Source organism: Pecten maximus, chromosome 15 (genome assembly GCF_902652985.1).
Source record: "Pecten maximus chromosome 15, xPecMax1.1, whole genome shotgun sequence".
In the NCBI taxonomy this organism is placed as follows: Eukaryota; Metazoa; Mollusca; class Bivalvia; order Pectinida; family Pectinidae; genus Pecten; species Pecten maximus.
In genome coordinates, this window is record NC_047029.1 from 8280058 (window position 1) to 8305950 (window position 25893).

The 25893-nt window shown below is 35.3% G+C and overlaps 1 protein-coding gene across 1 annotated transcript in view; it reads left to right on the forward strand.

Moving 5' to 3' along the window:
* The window catches only part of LOC117344137 (polycystic kidney disease protein 1-like 1), a 166798-nt gene that overhangs the window by 50374 nt on the left and 90531 nt on the right, over positions 1 to 25893 (forward strand). The window contains exons 22-25 of the mRNA XM_033906785.1: positions 2098 to 2243; positions 4047 to 4176; positions 16036 to 16171; positions 23962 to 24163. Coding sequence (XP_033762676.1) covers positions 2098 to 2243; positions 4047 to 4176; positions 16036 to 16171; positions 23962 to 24163 — 614 coding nt within the window. The remainder of the gene's footprint in view (positions 1 to 2097; positions 2244 to 4046; positions 4177 to 16035; positions 16172 to 23961; positions 24164 to 25893) is intronic.

A 25893-nucleotide genomic window follows, 5' to 3' on the forward strand; every position in this document is an offset into this window, starting at 1 on the left:
ACATATTGGACTTGGTCTCATGAACCAAGACTGGCAGAATTCTTTAAAAGCTGTGTAAATCAGTCTTTCAAATCAAAATCAAAGCTTAATCACTGTCTGAAGCTAATTGCTAGAGCATTGGAAGCAGTGCTTAAAAGTTAATGAACCATGGTCAGTTCTTAAAAGTTACTGAACTTAGTCATATGAACGGAAGTCAGTTCTTAAAAGATACTCTACTCAGTCACATGAGTAGAGGTCAGTTCTTAAAAGTTACTCAACTTGCTCACATGAATGGAGGTCAGTTCTTATGTTTGAGTTCTTAAAAGCTACTCAACTCAGTCACATGAACCAAGGGCAATTCTTAAAAGTTACTCAACTCAGTCACATGAACCAAGGGCAATTCTTAAAAGTTACTCAACTCAGTCACATGAACCAAGGGCAATTCTTAAAAGCTACCCAACTCAGTCACATGAACCAAGGGCAATTCTTAAAAGCTACCCAACTCAGTCACATGAACCAAGGGCAATTCTTAAAAGTTACTCAACTCAGTCACATGAACCAAGGGCAATTCTTAAAAGTTACTCAACTCAGTCACATGAACCAAGGGCAATTCTTAAAAGCTACCCAACTCAGTCACATGAACCAAGGGCAATTCTTAAAAGCTACCCAACTCAGTCACATGAACCAAGGGCAATTCTTAAAAGTTACTCAACTCAGTCACATGAACCAAGGGCAATTCTTAAAAGTTACTCAACTCAGTCACATGAACCAAGGGCAATTCTTAAAAGTTACTCAACTCAGTCACATGAACCTAGGGCAATTCTTAAAAGTTACTCAACTCAGTCACATGAACCTAGGGCAATTCTTAAAAGTTACTCAACTCAGTCACATGAACCTAGGGCAATTCTTAAAAGTTACTCAACTCAGTCACATGAACCTAGGGCAATTCTTAAAAGTTACTCAACTCAGTCACATGAACCAAGGGCAATTCTTAAAAGTTACTCAACTCAGTCACATGAACCAAGGGCAATTCTTAAAAGTTACTCAACTCAGTCACATGAACCTAGGGCAATTCTTAAAAGTTACTCAACTCAGTCACATGAACCTAGGGCAATTCTTAAAAGTTACTCAACTCAGTCACATGAACCTAGGGCAATTCTTAAAAGTTACTCAACTCAGTCACATGAACCAAGGGCAATTCTTAAAAGTTACTCAACTCAGTCACATGAACCAAGGGCAATTCTTAAAAGTTACTCAACTCAGTCACATGAACCTAGGGCAATTCTTAAAAGTTACTCAACTCAGTCACATGAACCTAGGGCAATTCTTAAAAGTTACTCAACTCAGTCACATGAACCTAGGGCAATTCTTAAAAGTTACTCAACTCAGTCACATGAACCAAGGGCAATTCTTAAAAGTTACTCACCTCAGTCACATGAACCAAGGGCAATTCTTAAAAGTTACTCACCTCAGTCACATGAACCAAGGGCAATTCTTAAAAGTTACTCAACTCAGTCACATGAACCAAGGGCAATTCTTAAAAGTTACTCACCTCAGTCACATGAACCAAGGGCAATTCTTAAAAGTTACTCACCTCAGTCACATGAACCAAGGGCAATTCTTAAAAGTTACTCAACTCAGTCACATGAACCAAGGGCAATTCTTAAAGTTACTCAACTCAGTCACATGAACCAAGGGCAATTCTTAAAAGTTACTCAACTCAGTCACATGAACCAAGGGCAATTCTTAAAAGTTACTCAACTCAGTCACATGAACCAAGGGCAATTCTTAAAGTTACTCAACTCAGTCACATGAACCAAGGGCAATTCTTAAAAGTTACTCAACTCAGTCACATGAACCAGTGACAGTTTTCTGTAGCAGGTACTTTAATTAACCATACATTAATTTTAATGACCTAGTCAGTATAGTCTGACGTCAGTCGTATCAAGACGCAAAAAAAAAAGAGTCCATTGGTGGGATCAGGTTAGGCTTCAGTTACGTAGTTGTATTTATGGAGAACACTACCAGCAACCCTCCTTGGAATTAATTGATCTGATTGTTGAGGGTAGTATATCATACAAGAAGGGCTAATTTTTTTTTATTTTTTTTTTATTACAGATGGTTTGGCTAAAGGTCATGCGATGGCCCAGTTCAAGGTTAATCAGAGTCCCCACCAAGGTGACTGCAGTGTAAAACCAGACTCCGGCTTTGAGATGTCCACTGAGTTTACAATCTTTTGTAGAGAATGGAGGGATGTCGAAGAGGTACATATGCACACCTTATGAAATTCTCAATCTCTTTGAATAATTATCTTGAAATAATGAATTTTGATTTCTATAATATTGAATTTGTATGAAGGCCGTTTGTGTTCCTTATTTTTCAAATTTGTAATCTTTTTGACAAATTGAATAAAGAATGTATAGCGGACGCACTTGTCAACCCTCCCTATTTAGGATGGGGAATCACAAATCAACACCTTAAATTTGAACATAAATCACCCATAGAAATTCTTCATTTTTCATGATTTAAACAAATTGAAAAAGTCCAGAAGAAAGGGAAGCTCCAAATATGTAGCATGAAGATATTAGTTTGTCTGAAGAAGGCCTATAAATTTACTTTTCAGAGGCTTTAAAATATTTAAAACACATGCCATGGAAGGTTCAGCAGGTTAACAAGCATAGATTTCAAATGTGAGCCATGAATTAATATTAGCAATACTTTAGATAAAAAGAAAAAAAAAAGAAAGGAATTAAAATAGATAATGGTATTCTATGGATTTGCAGTAAATAGGGTCCCGCATGGAAATCTAATTAACCTATATAGTACTATTTGTGGTGTCTGTCCCTTTGAACATCTAAAAGCAATTTTATTTTTGAGATTTCCTCAGAACCCAGAAGGCCAGAATTTTTCTGGAAGACGTCATGATACACTGGTATGCAGATGAGCAGTAGGGGTTTAAAGAGTTCTCAAGTTCAAGGTCACTGTTGATAAATATAAAACCAGAAATATACAGTAAAAAATATATCATATATGTATCCGGGCAGAAGCTGAAATATCCTGCAATTTCATGTGATGAATGTGCTTGGTAGTAGATGTGTGTTTTATTATATTTGGGTAGTAATTGTTCAAGGTTAAACGGTCAAAAGTCACACTTGACCACTAAGTTGGGAACAAGATATTTCATGGACACCTGAACGCATTAAGTTCACCATTGCTTCATATAGAAATGTATAGCGTATGTTGTTATTTGGTCAATATTAAGCAGTAATTCAATACCAGTGTAACACTCGGATGAAGGTCAGTTTGAGGAAAATTTTCTTGGTCCTTCCTGATGTGTCATTTATAATAAAGTTTTGTCCAATAACTAGAGCATTTGTCTGTATAATTCTCCTGACACATTCATTTTTAAACACAAGACATTATGTTCCTATATATACACTATATACGTGACTTACGCAGGTGTGTTTTGAAAAAACATTTACTCGTTACTCCTTGATAAATACATAGCCTTAACAGGCAGCATGATAATTTATCTAAAACATCTATGATTTGCAGTATCATATTTATGAAAGACTGGTTTTTGAATTGAAGTGGGAAAAAATGTTTAATGCAATAACTGCTTATCGAGCTATGGAAAGCTCCCTATAATAGGTGCTGAGATTCTATAACCTTACAGCAAATTGGTACATTGACGTTTGGAAACCAGACTCTGCTTCCACTTATCATTAGGAAACAAGCAAGCATGTAGGAAAGGGTATAGACAGTTTCAGATGAAACGTGACAAACACTAAAGGTAGATACAGTGAAGCTATAACAGGTCTACGTAGAGAGTGCTGTTCACCCCGATAATTACATGTGCTAATGCCATCGGTTTGTTAGGTTAGGGTGGCAGGGACTGGGGTCACACAATATATATTCACACTTAACAATCCTTTTTGGACTGGCAAGAATCATATATAATACCATGATGCTTCGCTGTGGAATCATAAAGATGCTAAAGTGAAACGGCAGCCTATTTAAAATTTAAAATTTAATCTTTTCTGTGTTTTTCTTTTTCATCTCTCCAGCATTTGCCACTTTGGTACGAAGTGAGTTACAACTTGGAAGAAACTGATGTGCGATATGTGATCTACCGCGGACTACAGTCGTCCATTAACTTCATACTCCCGGCCGGAAATCCCAACAACAACCATCGAGGTACGTGTCATGGCCGCATCTGGGTCATCCTAGTGCTTGTGAATAATTACTGTAAGCATGCTGATGTAAGCCTGTGTCTGAAACAGACTGAGCCATACAACATTAATCAGTCTAAATGTAAAAGTCTTGTTAGGTTTAGTCAGAGTCGTAGTTATGGCCGCATCAGTGTCATTCAAACTCTTAAAATTACTTGCAGCAAGTTCTTACCAGAAGTGGATGTTGCTTTCCATGTATTTCCGCTGTTTTGATCATTGCAATTGATTGTTTGATTTTCTACCATATTTCTTGAATCATCGATACAGGTCTCTATATTTCTGTGTGAAACTTTTTAGTATTTTGTGAATAAATTTCCCATCCCATATATTGATATTTCAATGTTTAATTTTTGCAAAAACAGCTATTCCAGTACTTTGAGATCCTGACACTTTCATCCATGAATGTTGTTGTTGATTGTTGATAGGTTTAACTAACTGGGTCTTTTGTTACTTTAATTAGTGCATTTTTGTCATTTTGAGTCTGAACAAAATATCTGCTTGCATGGTATCATCTGATTAAAGTATAATTTAAAAATTATCAATTTCAAATTTGAAATCAATTCAATGTATCAATTGACTGGAATTAAAAGAAACTGTTAATCAAAATAATTACTTTTCTTCTTTAAATATATAAAAAGTTCTTTGTTGGTCTTTTATTATTATATCTAAAGTTGATATTAAAACCCGAAGGATCCAAAATATATATAGTATTGATATTGTATAAGCTTAGCTGTTGGTGGTTTGATCAGAACTTGTGGCTACCATCAAGATGTTGGTCCTTGGCAATACTTTACCTCTGAGTTTATGAATATTTTAGGTCTGTGATCGGAGACATCTATACAGCTATACAAGCTCTGAATTATTTACTTCATGACCAAAAACACTACAACAGGAAGCAACAGTATCTTGTGCTATATTTCAGACATTTAAAATAAAATCTCCCTATCAGAAAAGCTGGTCACTCCGTTGATAAAACCAAATGTCTACTGCCACAAGCAATATATGCCATATGGAAGCATAGAGAACTACTTTTATACAAATATCTTCCAAACTTGGTGTTGGTAAAAAAAACAGCTGGTCAAATATATATATATATTACTGTTAACTTACTGTGTTGGTTTTTCTCTCAATTTTTCTTTATCGCTCAAGTGCCTTGTTGTAATTGTAATCAACAAAAATATTTAAATTAATTTTTTCATTAAAAATAATTGTGACATTATAATCATCAAACTTACTCGATTTTAATGTATTTGCACAAGGGGGTTGCTTTTCAAAATCTTAGTATTTAATGCAAATTTCTTGCCAAAGCCAATGTTTCAAACTTAAAATCTTTTTCAGATTTTACAATAAATTTTTTATTGTATTAAATTAATGTGTGAACAAAAAAATAATCTGTCAATATTTCTTCATTTTAAATAAGGTGAGTTTTGTTCATTACAAATATTTTTAATTGCAGTAAAGTGGTTTTAGTTGTATGCTGTATTTGTTGTTGTTGAGAATTTTGGAAGTGATTAAGCTAGATGCTCCTTCACAGTCTGGCATTATAATAACTGTAGCGATTTGTTTTTACTGTAATAAACAATCACCTGTAGCCGTAACACCATCATGATTGTCTATAAGATGAACAGAACCTTGTCTGTATATAAAGTAATGTGAAGTAGAAAATATAAAGTATAACCTGTAGTGTCTTATATTATCAGATTGGGATTCCGCTTCAAACATCTTATTTTTGTGGGCAAGTTATATCTCGATAAAGGTTGTGTTAACTGCCAAGCATATTCATTGCCATTTTGACAGATAGCTTCAGGCATGATTTCTGCGAGTTTGTGAAACTTGATTACCAAAGCAATATGTTGTATTCTACCATTCCGCTATCAGCGTGTCATCTGACGGTGCGTAAAGGGGGCCGCAGGGCTGGACGCGAATCAGAATAAAAAGCATGCTATCGTATTGGGAATGTAATGTTTATAGATGCAGACACAATGCTCAAGTGTCTATATTAAAGACCTTTGGCCGTTCAACATGTTTGTAAATCAAATTTAAAGTTTTAACGTCAGAAATGGCCATTTGGATGATAAATCACAAGCCATGTTTCCTTTTGTGATAATTGCCATCTCCTTGTAATGCCTGTGTGTGTGCTCAAGCTGTCAGACGTAAATAAAATCATACTGTTTTGTGGGATGAGTTTTTAGGAGACGAGCATGATACACGTCCCCGAGGTATACACCATGCTTACACTTGAAATATATTGGTATGGGAAGAAGAAACACTATATCGGGAAAAGAAATGAAATCCAATGAAACTACAATGGATGCAGGCTTTGCCATGTCTATACGGAATCAATGAAAGGCTTCCAATTTGACAACACACACACATATATATTTATTCCTGTTACCATAGAAGTGATCGCAGTTGGTAGTATTTGATAATTGGGTACAGTTATATATTTACTAATTGGATGTGATTAATTTATTACTGTGGTGCTGTCGGTGTTAGCAGCTGTCAATATTAGTCTTTGTTTTAAGAGTCTACTCAGATTGACAGCTGTAAATGCCAGTTATATAATCTTCAAGCTGTTTTTGTTTTTATTCCATGGTGACAGTAAGAGATGTAGAGATCTGCCTGTGCATCAGTATATCGGAATTTATTTATTTTTTATCCCAATGTCATTTAACTTTACATTCATCCTCTCATTCGTCACCCCTTATCAATTTTACCTTTCAACCTCCATGAATCTCCAGCACACTATTTTCTTTTTATATAGATCATAATTAAAAATTTCAAATATTATTTTTAAGGTTAAATAAACATAGAATATCATCAATGTTATTATTGCAATTTAAACTTGATTATAATTGTAATTAAAAATCACACTGCCATGCTTCCAACAGATATTTTAGGTTGCATGGGGACAAAGCTAGATCTTTTGGGGTGAAAACATTGAGATCACTAAAATGAGGTCACTGGTTTTATAAATAGAGTTTGCAACCGCCTTGCTATATACTCTCTTTATTTTCTTTTTGTTTGTCATATGTGTAAGTAATCAAAGAAACAATTTGTTATAATTCCATATTAAAATAGATTATTATTATTAAAGTTAACTTACTAGACAGAGAATAACAATCCTTCTCTGTAAAATTTTGATCCAGAAGTGAAGGAGAAAATTAAAACCAATAGATAGAAATTTTACAATTTAATGTCACATTGTTTTATAACAAAGTTAAATGTGTTCTGTCATATTTTAACAAAATATTTATGTTTTGTATGCTTGAAAATGTCATTAAATTTGAAGAGTAAAGTCACATATTGACAGAAAATGTTATATACTCCTAAACAGGTTTTCCTTGCCTGATGACACTCGAGACTCATTGATTTAACAGCATCTCTCCCTGTTTATTTAACACATAGGAATTGATTTGTGCCTTAAATTAACTATGTCTGTTGACCGAATTTGGACACTTCACCTCCCTCTTCTGACCACTCTAATGGATCTGATCTGATTGATTGAATGGAGCCATTTATAGCAGGCAATATTACCAAGGCAACCTGATTGTACCTTATCACATTATGTGGAAGGAGACTTGTTATCATTGTGGGGCAGGAGACTTTTATCGTCGGGAATGGACATTTACTTATCAGGGAGGGGAACTTCTGTTGTCAGGGAAGGAAATTTCTGTTATCAGAGAGGGGAATTTCTGTTATCAGGGAGGGGGTCTCTGTTGTTAGGGAAGGAAATTTCTGTTATCAGGGAGAGGGTCTCTGTTGTTAGGAAGTAGCGGGGGAGTCACTGTTGTCAGGGAGTAATGGAGGGGGGGGGGTCTCTGTTGTCAGGTATTATTGGGGGGGGTGGTGGGGGGTCTCTGTTGTCAGAGATTAGTGGGGGGGGGTCTCTGTTGTCAGAGATTAGTGGGGGGGGGGGGGTCTCTGTTGTCAGAGATTAGTGGGGGGGGGTCTCTGTTGTCAGAGATTAGTGGGGGGGGGTCTCTGTTGTCAGAGATTAGTGGGAAGGTCTCTGTTGTCAGGGATTAGTAGGGGTGGGGGTCTCTGTTGTCAGAGATTAGTGGGGGGGGGGTCTCTGTTGTCAGAGATTAGTGGGGGGGGGGGTCTCTGTTGTCAGAGATTAGTGGGAAGGTCTCTGTTGTCAGGGATTAGTAGGGGTGGGGGTCTATGTTGTCAGGGATTAGTGGGAAGGTCTCTGTTGTCAGGTATTAGTAGGGGTGGGGTCTCTTTTGTCAAGGATTAGTGGGGGTGGGGTCTCTGTTGTCAGGGATTAGTGGGGAGGTCTCTGTTGTCAGGGATTAGTGGGGGGGTCTCTATTGTCAGGGATTAGTGGGTGGGGGGGGTCTCTGTTGTCAGGGATTAGTTTGGGGGGGGGGGGGGGTCTCTATTGTCTGGGATTAGTGGGGGGGGGGGGGGGTCTCTGTTGTCAGGGAGGAGAACTTGCATTGTCATTACATAAATACTTCCAGTTATTGCTGATGATTCTTCTTCCCACTTTTGCCACCTATCCTCAAAGACCATCTCTATATATATCTCCTATTTCTGTCATTCCTAAACTGTCCTTCCTTGTTCCACTCAACGTGGCCTTCGTCATATTAGTCAGATGCCTCGCACAATGGCTGAACGTCTGTAGTCTGTGACATTTTGACCAATATCGTAACAATTATCGAGTTCCTTCCTGAAACAGACCTGTTTGTGTAGCTTGTCTATGAGTCCTTACATAGCTGGTAATTGATGTACATTGGTGTGAATGTTCTGGGTGTATTCAAAGTAAAATTATAGGCCACAAATGCAAGTAATATTTTGTGTCCCGGATTCAATATTTTTTAAAAACTTAGAATATATATCATCTACATCTGATTTCGAAAAGAGTTTCTCATCCAGAATTAGTCTCTAGAATATCTTTTTGGCATATTATAATATTGACTCCATTAATTGGTGTCAAAATAGGAGAAAACAGATTTAAATGTGAATTATTTGGATTAAGATATCATAATGAGCCTTTTGTCTCTCAACATATTTTTATGATCCTTTGCTGTTTACAAGGTAAATTGCTGACACATGGTATCTCTGCCAACTGAAGTAAACATGATGTACATATGTCAAACAATAGTTTTACAAAAATAAGTAGAATCTATCTTAAATACAGTTCTTTAACATGCAGTTATACAGGCCATCATCTCAATCTAATTTATTTTACAAGTGTAATTATTTGCAAAATTGAATCAACATCGAAAAGAAAACAAAAGGAAAGATAAGGAGACAACAGGTTTCACATTAGTGATGACAGGTTTTAACACTCAACAGAATCTCCAAGCCTTCTTGGGTATGAGCTTTTCCCCCTTCAACCAAGCTTCTGTACAAAAGCATCTCTGAGCCTTTCATGGATATGAGCTTTTTTCCCTTCAACCAAGTTTCTGTACAACAACATCTCTGAGGCTTTCCTGGGTATGAGCTTATCACTACAACCAGACTTCTGTTCAATAGCATCCTGAGCCTTTCCTGGGTATGAGCTTATCACTACGACCAAGCTTTTGTTCAATATCACTCTGAGCCTTTCCTGGGTATGAGCTTATCCCTACGACCAAGCTTCTGTTTGAGTTAAGTGTTATCATAATGCTACTGATTACCTTGGAGCATTTAATCTAAATATCAATATTCATAATTGAAAAGTTTTGTTCAGATAAATTACCTTGCACATTCTGACATGATCTTGACTGTCAATATATTCTCATTTAATGATTGGAGCTAATACTGGGCCTTCCTCCATTCCATCATTTGCTTATCTCATCATCAAAGACAAAAAAAAGCTGTAATCAGATACATACAACATATTGTCTTTCAGGGATGAAAATCCTCTGTTGGAAATCAGCCAGAAACTTCTTAAGCATTTTTTTATCAAATCATGAGATGTTCTATATTCCTTATTTTCTCTCCTTGTTTTCCAAATAAGTCCAAACTGATCATGATGACATGGCCCTCTGTATTAACCTCTATGTATGGAATCTGTCTCCATGGCTTCCCAGATCAATAGAAAATTCTACATTTAATGATGGCAAAAATTTTCAAATGGCATCTTTCCCACAAGTTAATTGTCTGTGATAAGAAACCCTGTCTGTGTTGACAGTGGAATGAACTGCTTTGCTTTCTATCTCATCAAATGTCACAATATGATTTTCTAATAATATTTCAGCTGGAATAATTATTTCTTACTCAAACACTGATCAAATGATAGAGTATTCTTTTGTCGTTTGATAAAGTGTTTTGACATGGAATTAAGCACAGATTTAATGGGGCTGATTTAGTCTGTCACAGATCTAAGGGAGCTGATTTAGTCAAGACAGAGACTTAAGGGGGCTGATTTAGTCTATCACAGAATTAAGGGGGCTGATTAAGTCTGTCACAGATTTAAGGATGCTGATTTAGTCTGTCACAGATTTAAGGGAGCTGATTTAGTCTGTCACAGAGTCACAGATTTAAGGGAGCTGATTTAGTCTGTCACAGATTTAAGAGGCTGATTTAGTCTGGTCTGAGATTTAAAGGGGCTGATTTAGTATGTCACAGATTGAAGGTAGCTGATTATGTCTGTCACAGATTTAAGGGTGCTGATTGAGTCTCGCAGATTTAAGGGAGCTGATTTAGTCTGTCACAGATTTAAGGGAGCTGATTAAGTCTAGTCAGAGATTTAAGGGAGCTGGTTGTGTCTGTCACAGATTTAAGGGGGCTGATTAAGTCTGTCACATATTTAAGGGAGCTGATTGAGTCTCTTAGATTTAAGGAGGCTGATTTAGTCTGTCACAGATTTAAGGGGGCTGATTTAGTCTGTCACAGATTAAGAGGGCTGATTTAGTCTGTCACAGATTTAAGGGGGCTGATTTAGTCTGTCACAGATTAAGAGGGCTGATTTAGTCTGTCACAGATTTAAGGGGGCTGATTTAGTCTGTCACAGATTTAAGAGGGCTGATTAAGTCTTGTCACATATTTAAGGGAGCTGATTAAGTCTGTCACAGATTTAAGGGGGCTGATTTAGTCTATCACAGAATTAAGGGGGCTGATTAAGTCTGTCACAGATTTAAGGATGCTGATTTAGTCTGTCACAGATTTAAGGGAGCTGATTTAGTCTGTCACAGAGTCACAGATTTAAGGGAGCTGATTTAGTCTGTCACAGATTTAAGAGGCTGATTTAGTCTGGTCTGAGATTTAAAGGGGCTGATTTAGTATGTCACAGATTGAAGGTAGCTGATTATGTCTGTCACAGATTTAAGGGTGCTGATTGAGTCTCGCAGATTTAAGGGAGCTGATTTAGTCTGTCACAGATTTAAGGGAGCTGATTAAGTCTAGTCAGAGATTTAAGGGAGCTGGTTGTGTCTGTCACAGATTTAAGGGGGCTGATTAAGTCTGTCACATATTTAAGGGAGCTGATTGAGTCTCTTAGATTTAAGGAGGCTGATTTAGTCTGTCACAGATTTAAGGGGGCTGATTTAGTCTGTCACAGATTAAGAGGGCTGATTTAGTCTGTCACAGATTTAAGGGGGCTGATTTAGTCTGTCACAGATTAAGAGGGCTGATTTAGTCTGTCACAGATTTAAGGGGGCTGATTTAGTCTGTCACAGATTTAAGGGGGCTGATTTAGTCTGTCACAGATTTAAGAGGGCTGATTAAGTCTTGTCACATATTTAAGGGAGCTGATTAAGTCTGTCACAGATTTAAGGGAGCTGATTTAGTCGTCTGAGATTTAAAGGGGCTGATTTAGTATGTCACAGATTGAAGGTAGCTGATTTAGTCTGTCACAGATTTAGGGGGGCTGATTTAATCTGTCACAGATTTAAGGGAGCTGATTTAGTCGTCTGAGATTTAAAGGGGCTGATTTAATCTGTCACAGATTTAAGGGGGCTGATTAAGTCTGTCACATATTTAAGGGCTGATTTAGTCTGTCACAGATTTAAGGGGGCTGATTTAGTCTGTCACAGATTTAAGGAGGCTGATGTAGTCGGTTACAGATTTAAGGGTGCTGATTTAGTCTGTCACAGATTTAAGGGGGCTGATTTAGTCTGTCACAGATTTAAGAGGGCTGATTTAGTCTGTCACAGATTTAAGAGGGCTGATTTAGTCTGTCACAGATGTAAGGGTGCTGATTTAGTCTGTCACAGATTTAAGGGAGCTGATTTAGTCTGTCACAGATTTAAGGAGGCTGAGTTAGTCTGTCACAGATTTAAGGGGCTGATTTAGTCTGTCACAGATTTAAGGGAGCTGATTTAGTCTGTCACAGATTTAAGAGGGCTGATTTAGTCGGTTACAGATTTAAGGAGGCTGAGTTAGTCTCACAGATTTGATGGAGCTGAATTAGTCGGTTGGATAAAAAGTGTATTTGATTTGGCACAGAATAGGGTGAAATGTCTTCACGAGGCCACACAAATAAATTGAAAAACATCATGGTTGGTAGATATTTCATCAATATATTGATGTTTGAAAATATATATTACCAAGGTTATAAAAAACTTAAAAGAAGAGTGATTAAGACTTGATTACTATAATGCTTCCTTGAAAATCACAATAGAAAGTTGAGGGTAATTTATAATTCAAGTAATGTTTACAAGGAAATGATTTGGTGAATTAGTAGTTGTAGCTTTATACAATCTAAATGAGTATTTGAACCTAATTGTGCTGGATGACATGTAGGAATAGATCATTTGTAGTTATGAGGATCCCTGATAAATTTTATTTGTATAAATATCAGCTTGATTTTGTATGTGAAACTAGCTTCTGTAGATGCCCTTTTGAGGCATTTTACTTTTAGGAAGTCACCAACATAAATAAATAGACCCAAAATAAAACAATGAAGTTGTATCAAACGGAAACAGATAGGGAATTGTCAAGTGGTCATTATGCTGGTACAGACATTGTGTGTTGTGGACACGAGGAAGGAAACCATTTCCTGTGCCTGCGTGAGAAACTTCCAATGAGGACGGAGTATAGAGGATCACGAAGAATGATAAAAGTGATAACATACTTGATACTGAGTGGTCTGTAATCCATTACTATAGCAATCAATGGTCAAGATATCCAGACCATCTGCCTATGTTTACTGTCAAAATCTCTCAGAATATCAGAATTGTTTATGTACAATGTAACGAGTAAGAACATACGGAAATTGATACCACCGACATCTCAGTACCTCTAGTTTCCTGAAGGACTAAAACATTCTTTAGTAAGATTGATAGCATTTCATCAATATACTCTCTGCCTACTAAACTACTTTAAAGTAAGATTGATGTAAAAAATACATCAGGCTATCATAAGGGATTGTAGACCAAATCATGTATAAGCCTGGCTGTAATGGATGTGTAGTTTAACATAGTGATCGATCAGTAATCAGATTGGTTATGTTTGTCTTAAAAAACTTTGTCTGTAGTATCAAATAGTGTTCTGGAAAAGTTTGTTCATTATCATCTAAGGCCACTAATATCATCTACTGTTTCCAAGTTTATCAATAGATATTCTCCATCTGTAGGAATTATACTGGGGTCAGAGGTCATCCATCTGTAGGGATTATACTGAGGTCAGAGGTCCTCTATCTATAGGAATAATACTGAGGTCAGAGGTCATCTGTCTGTAGGAATTGTACTGGGGTCAGAGGTCATCTGTCTAGGAATTATACTGGGGTAAGAGGTCATCCATCTGTATGAATTGAACTGAGGTCAGAGGTCCTCCATCTGTAGGAACTGTACTAGGGTCAGAGGTCATCTGTTTGTAGGAATTATACTGAGGTCAGAGGTCATCTGTCTGTAGGAACTGTACTAGGGTCAGAGGTCATCTGTTTGTAGGAATTATACTGAGGTCAGAGGTCCTCCATCTGTAGAAATCGTACTGAGGTCAGAGGTCCTCCATCTGTAGGAACTGTACTAGGGTCAGAGGTCATCTGTTTGTAGGAATTATACTGATGTCAGAGGTCCTCCATCTCTAGAAATCGTACTGGGGTCAGAGGTCCTCTGTCTATAGGAATCATACTGGGGTCAGAGGTCATCTGTCTGTAGGATCTATAGGAATTGTACTGGGGTCAGAGGTCCTCAATCTGAAGGAACTGTACTGAGGTCAGAGGTCAAGTATAGCCTGAGATTCTGTCTTGAAAATGAAAGCTGGTGAAATAATTATTCCATCTCTAGGAATTATATTGTGCCAGATGTCAAATATAATGATGTAGGATATTTTAATCAGGACATAGTACAACGGTGCATGTTCTATCTTCTAAATTAAAGCTGGTATTTACCATCCTTAGGAATTGTACTGGGTTGACATTGGTGTTTTCCTTGGGTATCAGCCATGTTCTGTCTTTTAAATGAACACTTTAGTACCTAACATTGACAGAGACTTTCTATTTGAAGGAAATTGAAGATGTTCTTGTTTTCATGGTTCTTTTCATGTTCTTTGACATAGATGTCAGTTTAAAAAAACAATGACAGAGACTTTCTATTTGAAGGAAATTGATGACAGAGACTTTCTATTTGAAGGAAATTGAAGATGTTCTTGTTTTCACTTGACACATAGATGTCAGTTTAAAAGAGGTTGTCTTTGCTATTGTTCTAATCTTAAAAAAATAATGTATTTTTTACGTAACAACAATTTTGTCACATTTGAAGAGATATACAATCCTGTTGAAGGACTGTCGAGGGAAGTAATTCATGTCTGTTTTGTCACATGATTTCCCCTGATCATTATGTATCAAATCTCTATATTTTATGGGATTCTACAGAAAGCAGAAGATTGGACACAAGTTGTTATTGAAAGCCAGTCCTGAAGATTTCACTTGAGACAAATATGACGAGTCTGGGCAATGATGATACAATATGTTATTGCCAACTTTAGAGTTTATCTCCATCTGTAGAGCATCTTGTCACTTTGTCTGATGTATACAGGTGTTCTAAAGTATCGTCTTCTCTTCTTCTCTGTAAATAAAATATAGGTACTATAGGGAACTGTTAACATGATCAGATAAAAACAAGAATGTTTTACTTCTCAATGTATTCTAGCCGCCATATCTGAGCAAAGTAATTTCATTTTTTGATTGATTGATGTATTTGAAACTATCCACTTTTGAATTTTCCACAATTCAATACTTCAAAAAACACTGAAGCAGACAGCTATTTTGATGCTGGTAATTTAACCTATATCTACAAAATATATCTTCTTCACAGTTGATGTTATATATCTAGTGGTATTGTTTCAAAATGATCGACCCTGGATGTTCACAAGGCGATAAACCCAGCAAACAAACAAATTTGGCTAGAGAGAATTACTCTTCAGTTTATTCAGTATTGCATTAGTCTGGTACTAGTTGGATCCAAACAGTTGCTTTGTATGAAATATTGTTCATTATGACCTCAGTTAATCTGGTGTAGAGACACAACCCTAAACAAAATACTTTGTTACGTGAAGACATGCCAATATATATTGGCTGTCCACTGGCTTTAAGATTGTTTACAAGCGTTTTGATTAATGCGTATGTTGTGGACTGCTTGGTGACATTCTTTACTAATTTTAACTACTGTACAAGTTATAGGGTTGTCTTGGAACGTTCTACCAAATCAGATATTGAGTGTAAAACTAGACTTCGGTAAATGTAAAGACTATAGGTTGTAGACGGTTGGCTGACAACTTGTACACGAGTCCCCACACATCTCCTAATGTATGTAGGTACAGTCTCACATAGACCAAGGAATCTCGGTGCTACCATCATATACTTACACGTGCATGCCTTGTATAGATTTTTTCCCCAGTATAGGCTGAAGGGTGTTCAAATATTGACTTGGACATTTTTGTGTTCCAGTGTTCGTGTATATCACTATTCTGGACAGCCTGTCGGGCCGCACGCCTGTCTGCCATGCACCCCTCACTGTTAGACCGCAGCCTCCTGAACAATTCGAGGTGACCTTCGAAGCCATCCCATCGCCCGAGGAAATCATGTAAGTATACCAGTGTGGTAACATTATGCTGTTCAATGTCAGAAGCTGATCCTCTCCTTCTGTAGCAGAATACACCAATCTCTTTACGCCTGGTGACAACACTGTCTAATTTTCTGCTTTCAGAAACAAAATACATTATCAACCTTCTACATGCACTGATTTTCTGGTTTTGGAAAGAAAATTCTGTTCAACTTGGTTTTCTGATTTTCAGGAACTAGGCATTAATGTTGTCACAATTTCCGATTGAATTCCATATACTGAATTTTGAAACCTAATTTTGTACAAAGTATTCTTGATTCAGAAAATCTGTAAAATGTTTTTTTTTTAACATCAATTGATGATCATTTGATGTCATAGAAATTTAGGGACTGCAAATAGCACACATACAAATTGGAATGGTACTGACTACTCGCATTTCTGTAGTTTTCATGCCCAAACATTGTTTCATAACGCACACAGCCTTTTGATATGTCTTAATTTTGCCGCAAATATTGTACCCAACTGTAAAATGTCATCGCTTTCTTATTCTTCTTTAAACCATTGGTTGATAATTTAACTTTTTAATTTAATGCTTCCCAAAAGAAAATTATATTTTATATAAATGTGGGCGAGATCCTGATTTTCAGTATGACTCTATTTGTGTCTAAGGAGTGACCACTGGTTTTGAACAGTATTACTTTGCTAACAATATATCTTGTCTAATGTATGTTTAGGTTAAGTTTACAGTGATATTTATATCATTGACCACTTACTAATAGATTTATTATCACTTACTAATGCATTAATTACCACTTAATGATAGATTTATTACAACTTACTAACAGATTAATTACCACTTACTAATAGATAAATTACCACTTAATATCTACTAATAGATAAATTACCACTTACTGATATTTTAACTACCACTTATTTAAAGATTTATTTCCACTAACTGATAAATTAATTACTACTTACTAATATATTTATTGCCACTAACTAATGCATTAATTACCACTTACTTATAGATTTATTACCACTGACTGATATATTAATAACCACTTACTTAAATATTTATTACCACTAACTAATAGATTTATTACCACTAACAGATTAATTACCATTTACTGTTAGATTACTTACCACTTACTGTTAGATTAATTAACACTCATAGATTAATTACCATGCACTTACTGATAGATTAATTAACACTTATTCATAGATTAATTACCACTTACTCATAGATTAATTACCATGCACTTACTCATAGATTAATTAACAATTATTCATAGATTAACTACCACTTACTCATAGATTAATTACCATGCACTCATAGATTAATTACCACTTACTCATAGATTAATTACCACTTATACTCATAGATTAATTACCATTTATGAATAGATATAATTACTTGCCAATTACTGATAAACTGATTACCTCTAACTAATTGATTAATTACCACTTACTTTAAGATTTATTACCACTTACTAATAAATTTGTTAGTCTGCTATGTTATTGGTCATTCTTTTTTCTTCACTGTTAGAATTTATTGACTGTTTACCTGGACAAGGCAGCGTCATACTATCATAAGACAGGTTACTACTTGTCTGTTAGCTAAGATAACATAATAGTTAAACTCAAACCCTATTTTAAAAATAACCTTCATTACAGAATAGAACAGATAAAAGGTGGCAAAACATATATTCCTCATTTGAAGTCTTTTATGGTTTGGAGAATTTGTTTCTTCTATGTCCAACTTCAAGGAATTCAGAGACATTGTGTGATATTGTGTTTTAATTCTTATAGAAATATAGAAATATAGACCAGAATACCATTGGATTTTAATTCTTATTGAAATATATAAATATAGACCAGAATACCATTGGATTTTAATTCTTATAGAAATATATAAATATAGACCAGAATACCCTAGTTTCTTTTTTACAATATACCATGATGGACTCAATAGGCAGTAACATGAATGATTCTTTAAGCAAAGTTTGACAGCAGGACTCAATTGTACGTCATGAAATGTCAATATTAGGACTCGATCACCCCGGTGTAACATAGACAAGAGATGGGCCAGTGTCTGAGGGGTGTCCTTCATATTTATTGTGAATCAATTACAAAGGGACAAATTGATCAATGGTTTAGATAATTGGTTTGTATATGTGTCTTTATAATGGACAGGATTTTTTGTGATGATGACTGAAATCTTCAATGTATGTTAGCAGGTTTTCACAGCAAGGTTTAGATAGACTTGTATTTTGGATCACTAACATATTATATATGAATTTGTAGGTTAAGTTTCACATAACACAATCAGTATCAATAAGCTAATTTATTGAAATTACCCTCCAACCCCCCACCCTGTTTTTCAAATTAGGAAATATTTCACTAAGCAAAATTTTGTTTTGTTGTAAAAATGACTTTATTATGTCAGTAAAAAGAAATTCTGAGTAGACAATTATTGCCCCAGTGTATACATGTATTTGGAACCAAATTATCCAACCCTACCAAAAAGGTTTAATTATAGACAGAAGCATATTAAATTTTGTCATTACTTAATTTCCTCAGTAATGGAAGTCATATAGTGTAAATAATGTCAGCACTGTGGTGTGATTGTTTGTCAAGTATCCAATACTTGTGTCAACAATTCATTTCTGTTCTCTGTGTTGAGTGGAGAGAATGATGGGGAGATGTAAAAACAAATTGATTTCATTTCCAGAATTTTGACCTTGTGTCTTTAATATGGATGCCTAAATTTGTTGAAGATGATCTATCTTAATTTTGCAATTGTTTTCAAAAAGATGTCAATTGAATATTTAAAGAAGTTCTAGTTGTGATTGACATTTAACATAAGTTCTAGTTTATATACAACGAAACACACGAGAACAGTTTACCTGTTTATTACACAACATGCAGTTATATATACAAGGTATATATCCTATGGCGTATCAGGGGCTACTCACTCAATACCAAACCCCTACACACTAATAGTATATAAACTTAACAAAGCTGGACTCTGAGGTGTCCCAGAGCACCTACAAGAGCAAGACTCCCAAAGTTGCAGAGAAGCGATTAAAACCCTGGAAGTTTCCAGAGAAGCTGTTAGACTTAATATACAATAACTATAGCTAGACCTTCAACAATATGAGAGAAGCTGAAGCATGCTGTCATAAATATTCTATTATATAAGATTGGGGGTAATATTCCCCAGGAATTAAATGCTGAAAATGAGCGAAATGTTTTAACAAGAGTGAAACAAAATGTTTCAACCTTGAGTGAGAGCCCCAATAGTTCTATTTGTGGTTGACATTTAATACGAGTTAAAGTTCAACAGTGCTTGACGTTTAATACAAGTTATAGTTATGCTTGACGTTTAATACAAGTTCCAGTTGTGCTTGACGTTTAATACGAGTTCCAGTTGTGCTTGACGTTTAATACAAGTTCCAGTTGTGCTTGATGTTTAATACAAGTTCCAGTTGTGCTTGATGTTTAATACAAGTTCCAGTTGTGCTTGACGTTTGATACGAGTTCCAGTTGTGCTTGACGTCTAATACAAGTTCCAGTTGTGCTTGATGTTTAATACAAGTTCCAGTTGTGCTTGACATTTAATACAAGTTCCAGTTGTGCTTGACGTTTAATACAAGTTCCAGTTGTGCTTGACGTTTAATACAAGTTCCAGTTGTGCTTGACGTTTAATACAAGTTCCAGTTGTACTCGTCATTTGATAAAAGTTATAGTTGTACTTGTTTTCAAGTCTGATTGAATATTCAAGATGGCTGCCTGTTCTTGTTTTGAATGTTGAAATATGAAGATTGCTACATCTACTTTTCAAGAACTGCTAAAAGGATTATGATCATGCACAATACTGAAACTTTCCTTCTCGTCAATATAGACTCAAATGTCATTTTCGCTTTGATAGGACAATTTCAGACACAGCAATATGACTTTAAAATGTCACTTCATGATTCATTCACCAGCAACATGAATGTCACTAAATAGTTGGTTAAGTGTTAAGAGAAATATCAAGCTCTCAAAGAACTAATTAGATCACAGAATGGTGGGCAGAATCTCTGGTTTAATTTTTCAACAAAAGATTTAAATGAGTGTGTCTAGATTCAGCAGAGTCTACCGCGGACACTTGACATTTGTCTGGTCTCTGAGGACATCTGAAAGGAAAACCTTGGGGAATGCCCGCTATTGAAACATCATATAGTCTTTTTCCCATGAAAACATGCTTGTATGTCGGGAATATACAACTGCAAATTGCTCTTACTGGGAAAAAATTACTGTATTTTATAGCTTTTCTAAAATACTATAATGTTTTAGTGAAAACGAAGTTGACCTAGCTCAGTAAGATATCGTATGGATGCTGTAGGTGTGTTGTGATTTTAAGTTATCAATAAAACTGTTAAACTTCTGCCCCATCTCAAATCATATCTTGTTTTTACCATTTCCCTATCTGCACAGCAACAAGATGTGATCGATGTTACAGGTTTAACTAATATGCTCTGCTAGGATGGTGAAACTAGAAAAAAAAAATGTTAGCAACAAAAAAACAGATTGCCATCCTTTTCGCCTGTTTTTAGTAATTATAAACAAACAGAGTCGTTTCAGAATCAATGAACATTTTTTTTGGAGACGTGTCAGCTCATACTCTTTAGTAGCTGCAGGAAATAGTACACATGGGCCTGTATTAATAGGCCTTCAAAATGTACCAGATTATCTAATATCAACAGAAAAAATAGATTGGAGAAGTATTGTTATACAAGAGGAGACGGGATGAAACATGCTTCAGACATATTTATATATAGACACAGTGTCTGAATTTAGCAAAACTGGGCACTGAAATTGAAGACAGTAATTAATTGATATTACAGAAATCAATTTCAAGCTATAAAACTGATCAATAAAATACCTTAAATACCTAAGTAATCAACAGAGTTAACAAGAATATCAATAACTTGTATGTTTACTAGCGTATACCAGACAGCTAATAAAAAATAAAATGTTGTAAATTGTAAAAATATACAGTGATGGAAATAAAAAGAAATGATACTGAATGATTAGGGAAGTTTGAAAATGCCAATTAGGTACAGTGTTTGGTATATATTGTGTAAAATATTTGATAGATCTGTACTTGAATAAGAGATATAATAAATCAAATTAAGATATGAAGTAAATTCAATTAATATTATAAAAAAAAACTGATATAAAATTATAATGTGAAGCATGTAAGGAATGTTTTAGTAGTATTGTAACAGCAAAGAAATTTTAACCTTGGTCACAGAATTTAGTCGACATTTAAATGCTTTATTCAAAAATACAATTATCTGTTTTAAGATGAAACTAAAGAATAAAAAAATCATTCAGAAAATAACTGAAGAATAATAAAAGGATCGCCGCTACTTATTGATAACAAAGGAAATTAACTAATGTAACAAAGGAAATATTCCTGTCTCATTAACAAAGCTGTGTAACCCTTATCTGGTGACAGTAGATAAAGACTATTTATAGCCCATACAGCATGTGACCAGTGTCCAGTAAATGTCTAACAGAATGGACCAATAAACCACCTAAGGAGTTGGACATATTGACTTTGGGCCTCGTGGATTGTTTACTCTCTATGAATGATAATGAAAGTTGGATTTTATTGTCCCGTTTGTCAATATTGTTGACCAGGATTCACTGTCTGGAGTAAACAAGAGGAAGGTCCTTGTTTGTTTTGTAGTAGTTTATTGTAGAGTAGAGTGCTTCACCATATTTTAAAATATTAGTCAGCAAATTTCCTCCAAAAATTAATCATCCTAATTCATTATTTGTTGCAAATGACACTTAGTTCATTTGGTTTGTGAACTGATAGTCTCTAGTGGTTTTGAAAAAAATATAAGTTATTTGTTTCTCGGAAATCGGATGGAGGAAATACTGAGTAATGTAATCGTATTGTGACAGTGTGAGGGTGACAGGCCTTTCTAGGTAATCCTGTGGCCCTGGTTTAATGGTATATTGTGTGTAATTGATCTTGCAAACATATGGCCGACATAGATTTAATTAACATGATTATCACTAGAGAGCTTGATAAGGATATGCAGCTGGGTTGTGTAGAAACTTGTGCAGAGCAGTTGTTCGGAATATAGAAGGAAACCTGTGTTTGAATCAGATCAATTGTGTTGTAAGACTCTGTGGATACAGAAGGATATTCAGGTAGTATTTTACTCTAACATTTATAACCTTATTTCTGTAAGATTGACATGATGATGTTTGTTCTCTGATGATGAACTAAATTTTTCACATTATTAGGGACAGAATTTTCTTGAAGAATTAATAAATTAATTATGACAGGATATTTTTCAATTGAAGTTTTATCAGACCAATAGTATTCTGATACTTTGTGATAGAGATGCTTGCAGATACTGTAAATGATCGACATACATGTGTAGTTGTATAGACAAGAGTAAATGATCGACATACATGTGTAGTTGTATAGACAAGAGTAAATGATCGACATACATGTGTAGTTGTATAGACAAGAGTAAATGATCGACATACATGTGTAGTTGTATAGACAAGAGTAAATGATCGACATACATGTGTAGTTGTGTAGACAATGATCCATCATGCTTCCTTGGGAAATTGTAGCTGTTATTAACTAACCAGCCTTAAGGGTATGTGAGATTGTGATGAAATTTCCAGGCATCTATTGACAGCCATTGATGCAGCTAGCATAAGATTTTTTCTTCGAGCAACATTAAATATCCAAGACTGTCCATCCAGCATAAAATGTTCAATATCCTTGACAATCTATCAGCATAAAACTTAAATATCCATGACCATTCATCCAAAATAATACTTTCAATATCCATGGCTGTCTTACCAAGAGGTGAAAAGTGACCATATTTAATGGTCTGTATGTAACATTGTCGCGGTGTAAGGGCTATGAAGTTTGTTGGAGTGAGTTCTTGTCAACTTTCATACTAGCAAAATTAAGGTACTGGTAACCATAAAAGATTTTTTTTTTTTTTTTTTTAAGAAAATTGTTAAATCACCAAATGAAATAGACTGACTAATTGGACAGTGGAGTTTACATTGATGAGACCTTGGTACCATGAATTGCCAAAATTTCAGTTTCTGTCAAACCTTTAAAACATTCAGATTACCAATTACAAAATTGTCTGAGTGAAGTGATAGAGAATAATTAGGTTTCCATGGAAACTGCTTGTTATACCATACAGATGTAGTACTGTAGGCTCACAGAATAATTGACTCACGTCTTTATTACCTTATCATGGAAACAAGTGTGCATTTGGAAATGCACGTTACCTGATAAATATTCATCATACCATACCAAAGCAGACAGTATCTATTTGCCTGGGAAAGCAAAGTGATGCTTTTCATTCTGGTTAATGAGGCATTCCAGTATTTATTTCTGTGATGAAAATTCTTGATCAAGATGGTAAACTATTGATTTACAGGCATTACAGGTGTTTGAAGTGATATTGGTTCTTGACAGTGCAATTAAGGAGTTTGATGTGAAGTTGAGTCAGTAATGAAAATTTTGGAGTTTAATATGATGTTGAGCCATGTCACTGAAAATCAGGATGTTTGACATGTTTTAAACATGGAACGATAAAGCCTATTGTAAACTGGTGATACCATTTAGATATTATGTTAATGTCTCCATTAGATACTCTGAACACCACCTGTTAAAATAGTATATTATAGAGGCTGTATAATACAAAATCACTCACACAATGATTCATTGTTTAGAAATGTTCATAAATATTAAATTTTGAATATTGCAGATTTTATGAGGCTTTCAATGGAAATGGATCTATTGTCAAGGCTCAGGAGCAAGGATATGAACACAGAGTCAAGGTGCTTGTCCGTTACCTAGCAACAAGACTCAACCAACTTCCACAGTATGGGTCAGAGGTCAATGAACAGAGACAGGAGATACGCCACAAACTTTTGGGCATCCTCAAACATCTGCCTATGAGAGATGAGGTAAGAAATTTTCTTTGGAATCACTTAATTTGAATGAAGTATAGATTAATTAACTCTGCAGATTCACTGACTGCTGTTGAATAGAGTAAGGGATATAAACATATAATTACAACAGGAAATTCACATTTTTAACCCTTAGGTAAATCTCACTATAATTGGACATATAACATAGAAACATAAATGATATATATAGGACAGCAATTTTATTACTCTTGATCTACACTACCAAATCGCCAGAAAATTCTTGGCTGCTACAGCTTAAAGATCTATGGTGATATTGGTGACTCTAATTAAGGGATTTATGGTTACATTGTAAACTGTAAATAAGGGATTTATGGTGACATTGCAAACTGTAATTCAAGGATCTCTGATGACATTGTAAACTGTAATTTAGGGATCTCTGGTGACATTGGAGACTGTAATTTAGGGATCTCAGGTGACATTGTAAACTGTAATTTAGGGATCTATGGTGACATTGGAGACTGTAATTTAGGGATCTATGGTGACATTGTAAACTGTAATTTAGGGATCTATGGTGACATTGTAAACTGTAATTTAGAGATCTATGGTGACATTGTAAACTGTAATTTAGAGATCTATGGTGACATTGGAGACTGTAATTTAGAGATCTATGGTGACATTGGTGACTGTAATTTAGAGATCTATGGTGACATTGTAAACTGTAATTTAGGTATCTATGGTGACATTGGTGACTGTAATTTAGGGATCTATGGTGACATTGTAAACTGTAATTTAGGGATCTATGGTGACATTGTAAACTGTAATTTAGGGATCTATGGTGACATTGGAGACTGTAATTTAGGGATCTATGGTGACATTGTAAACTGTAATTTAGAGATCTATGGTGACATTGTAAACTGTAATTTAGGGATCTATGGTGACATTGGAGACTGTAATTTAGGGATCTATGGTGACATTGGAGACTGTAATTTAGGGATCTATGGTGACATTGGAGACTGTAATTTAGGGATCTATGGTGTCATTGTAAACTGTAATTTAGGGATCTATGGCGACATTGTAAACTGTAATTTAGGGATCTATGAGGACATTGTAAACTGTAATTTAGGGATCTTTGGTGACATTGGAGACTGTAATTTAGGGATCTATGGTGACATTGTAAACTGTAATTTAGGTATCTATGGTGACATTGGAGACTGTAATTTAGGGATCTATGATGACATTGTAAACTGTAATTTAGAGATCTATGGTGACATTGGAGACTGTAATTTAGGGATCTATGGTGACATTGGAGACTGTAATTTAGGGATCTATGATGACATTGTAAACTGTAATATAGAGATCTATGGTGACATTGGTGACTAATTTAGAGATCTATGGTGACACTGGAGACTGTAATTTAGGGATCTATGATGACATTGTAAACTGTAATCTAGAGATCTATGGTGACATTGGTGACTGTAATTTAGGGATCTATGGTGACATTGTAAACTGTAATTTAGGGATCTATGGTGACATTGTAAACTGTAATTTAGGGATCTATGGTGACATTGGAGACTGTAATTTAGGGATCTATGGTGACATTGTAGACTGTAATTTAGGGATCTATGGTGACATTGTAAACTGTAATTTAGGGATCTATGGTGACATTGGAGACTGTAATTTAGGGATCTCTGGTGACATTGTAAACTGTAATTTAGGGATCTATGGCGACATTGTAAACTGTAATTTAGGGATCTTTGGTGACATTG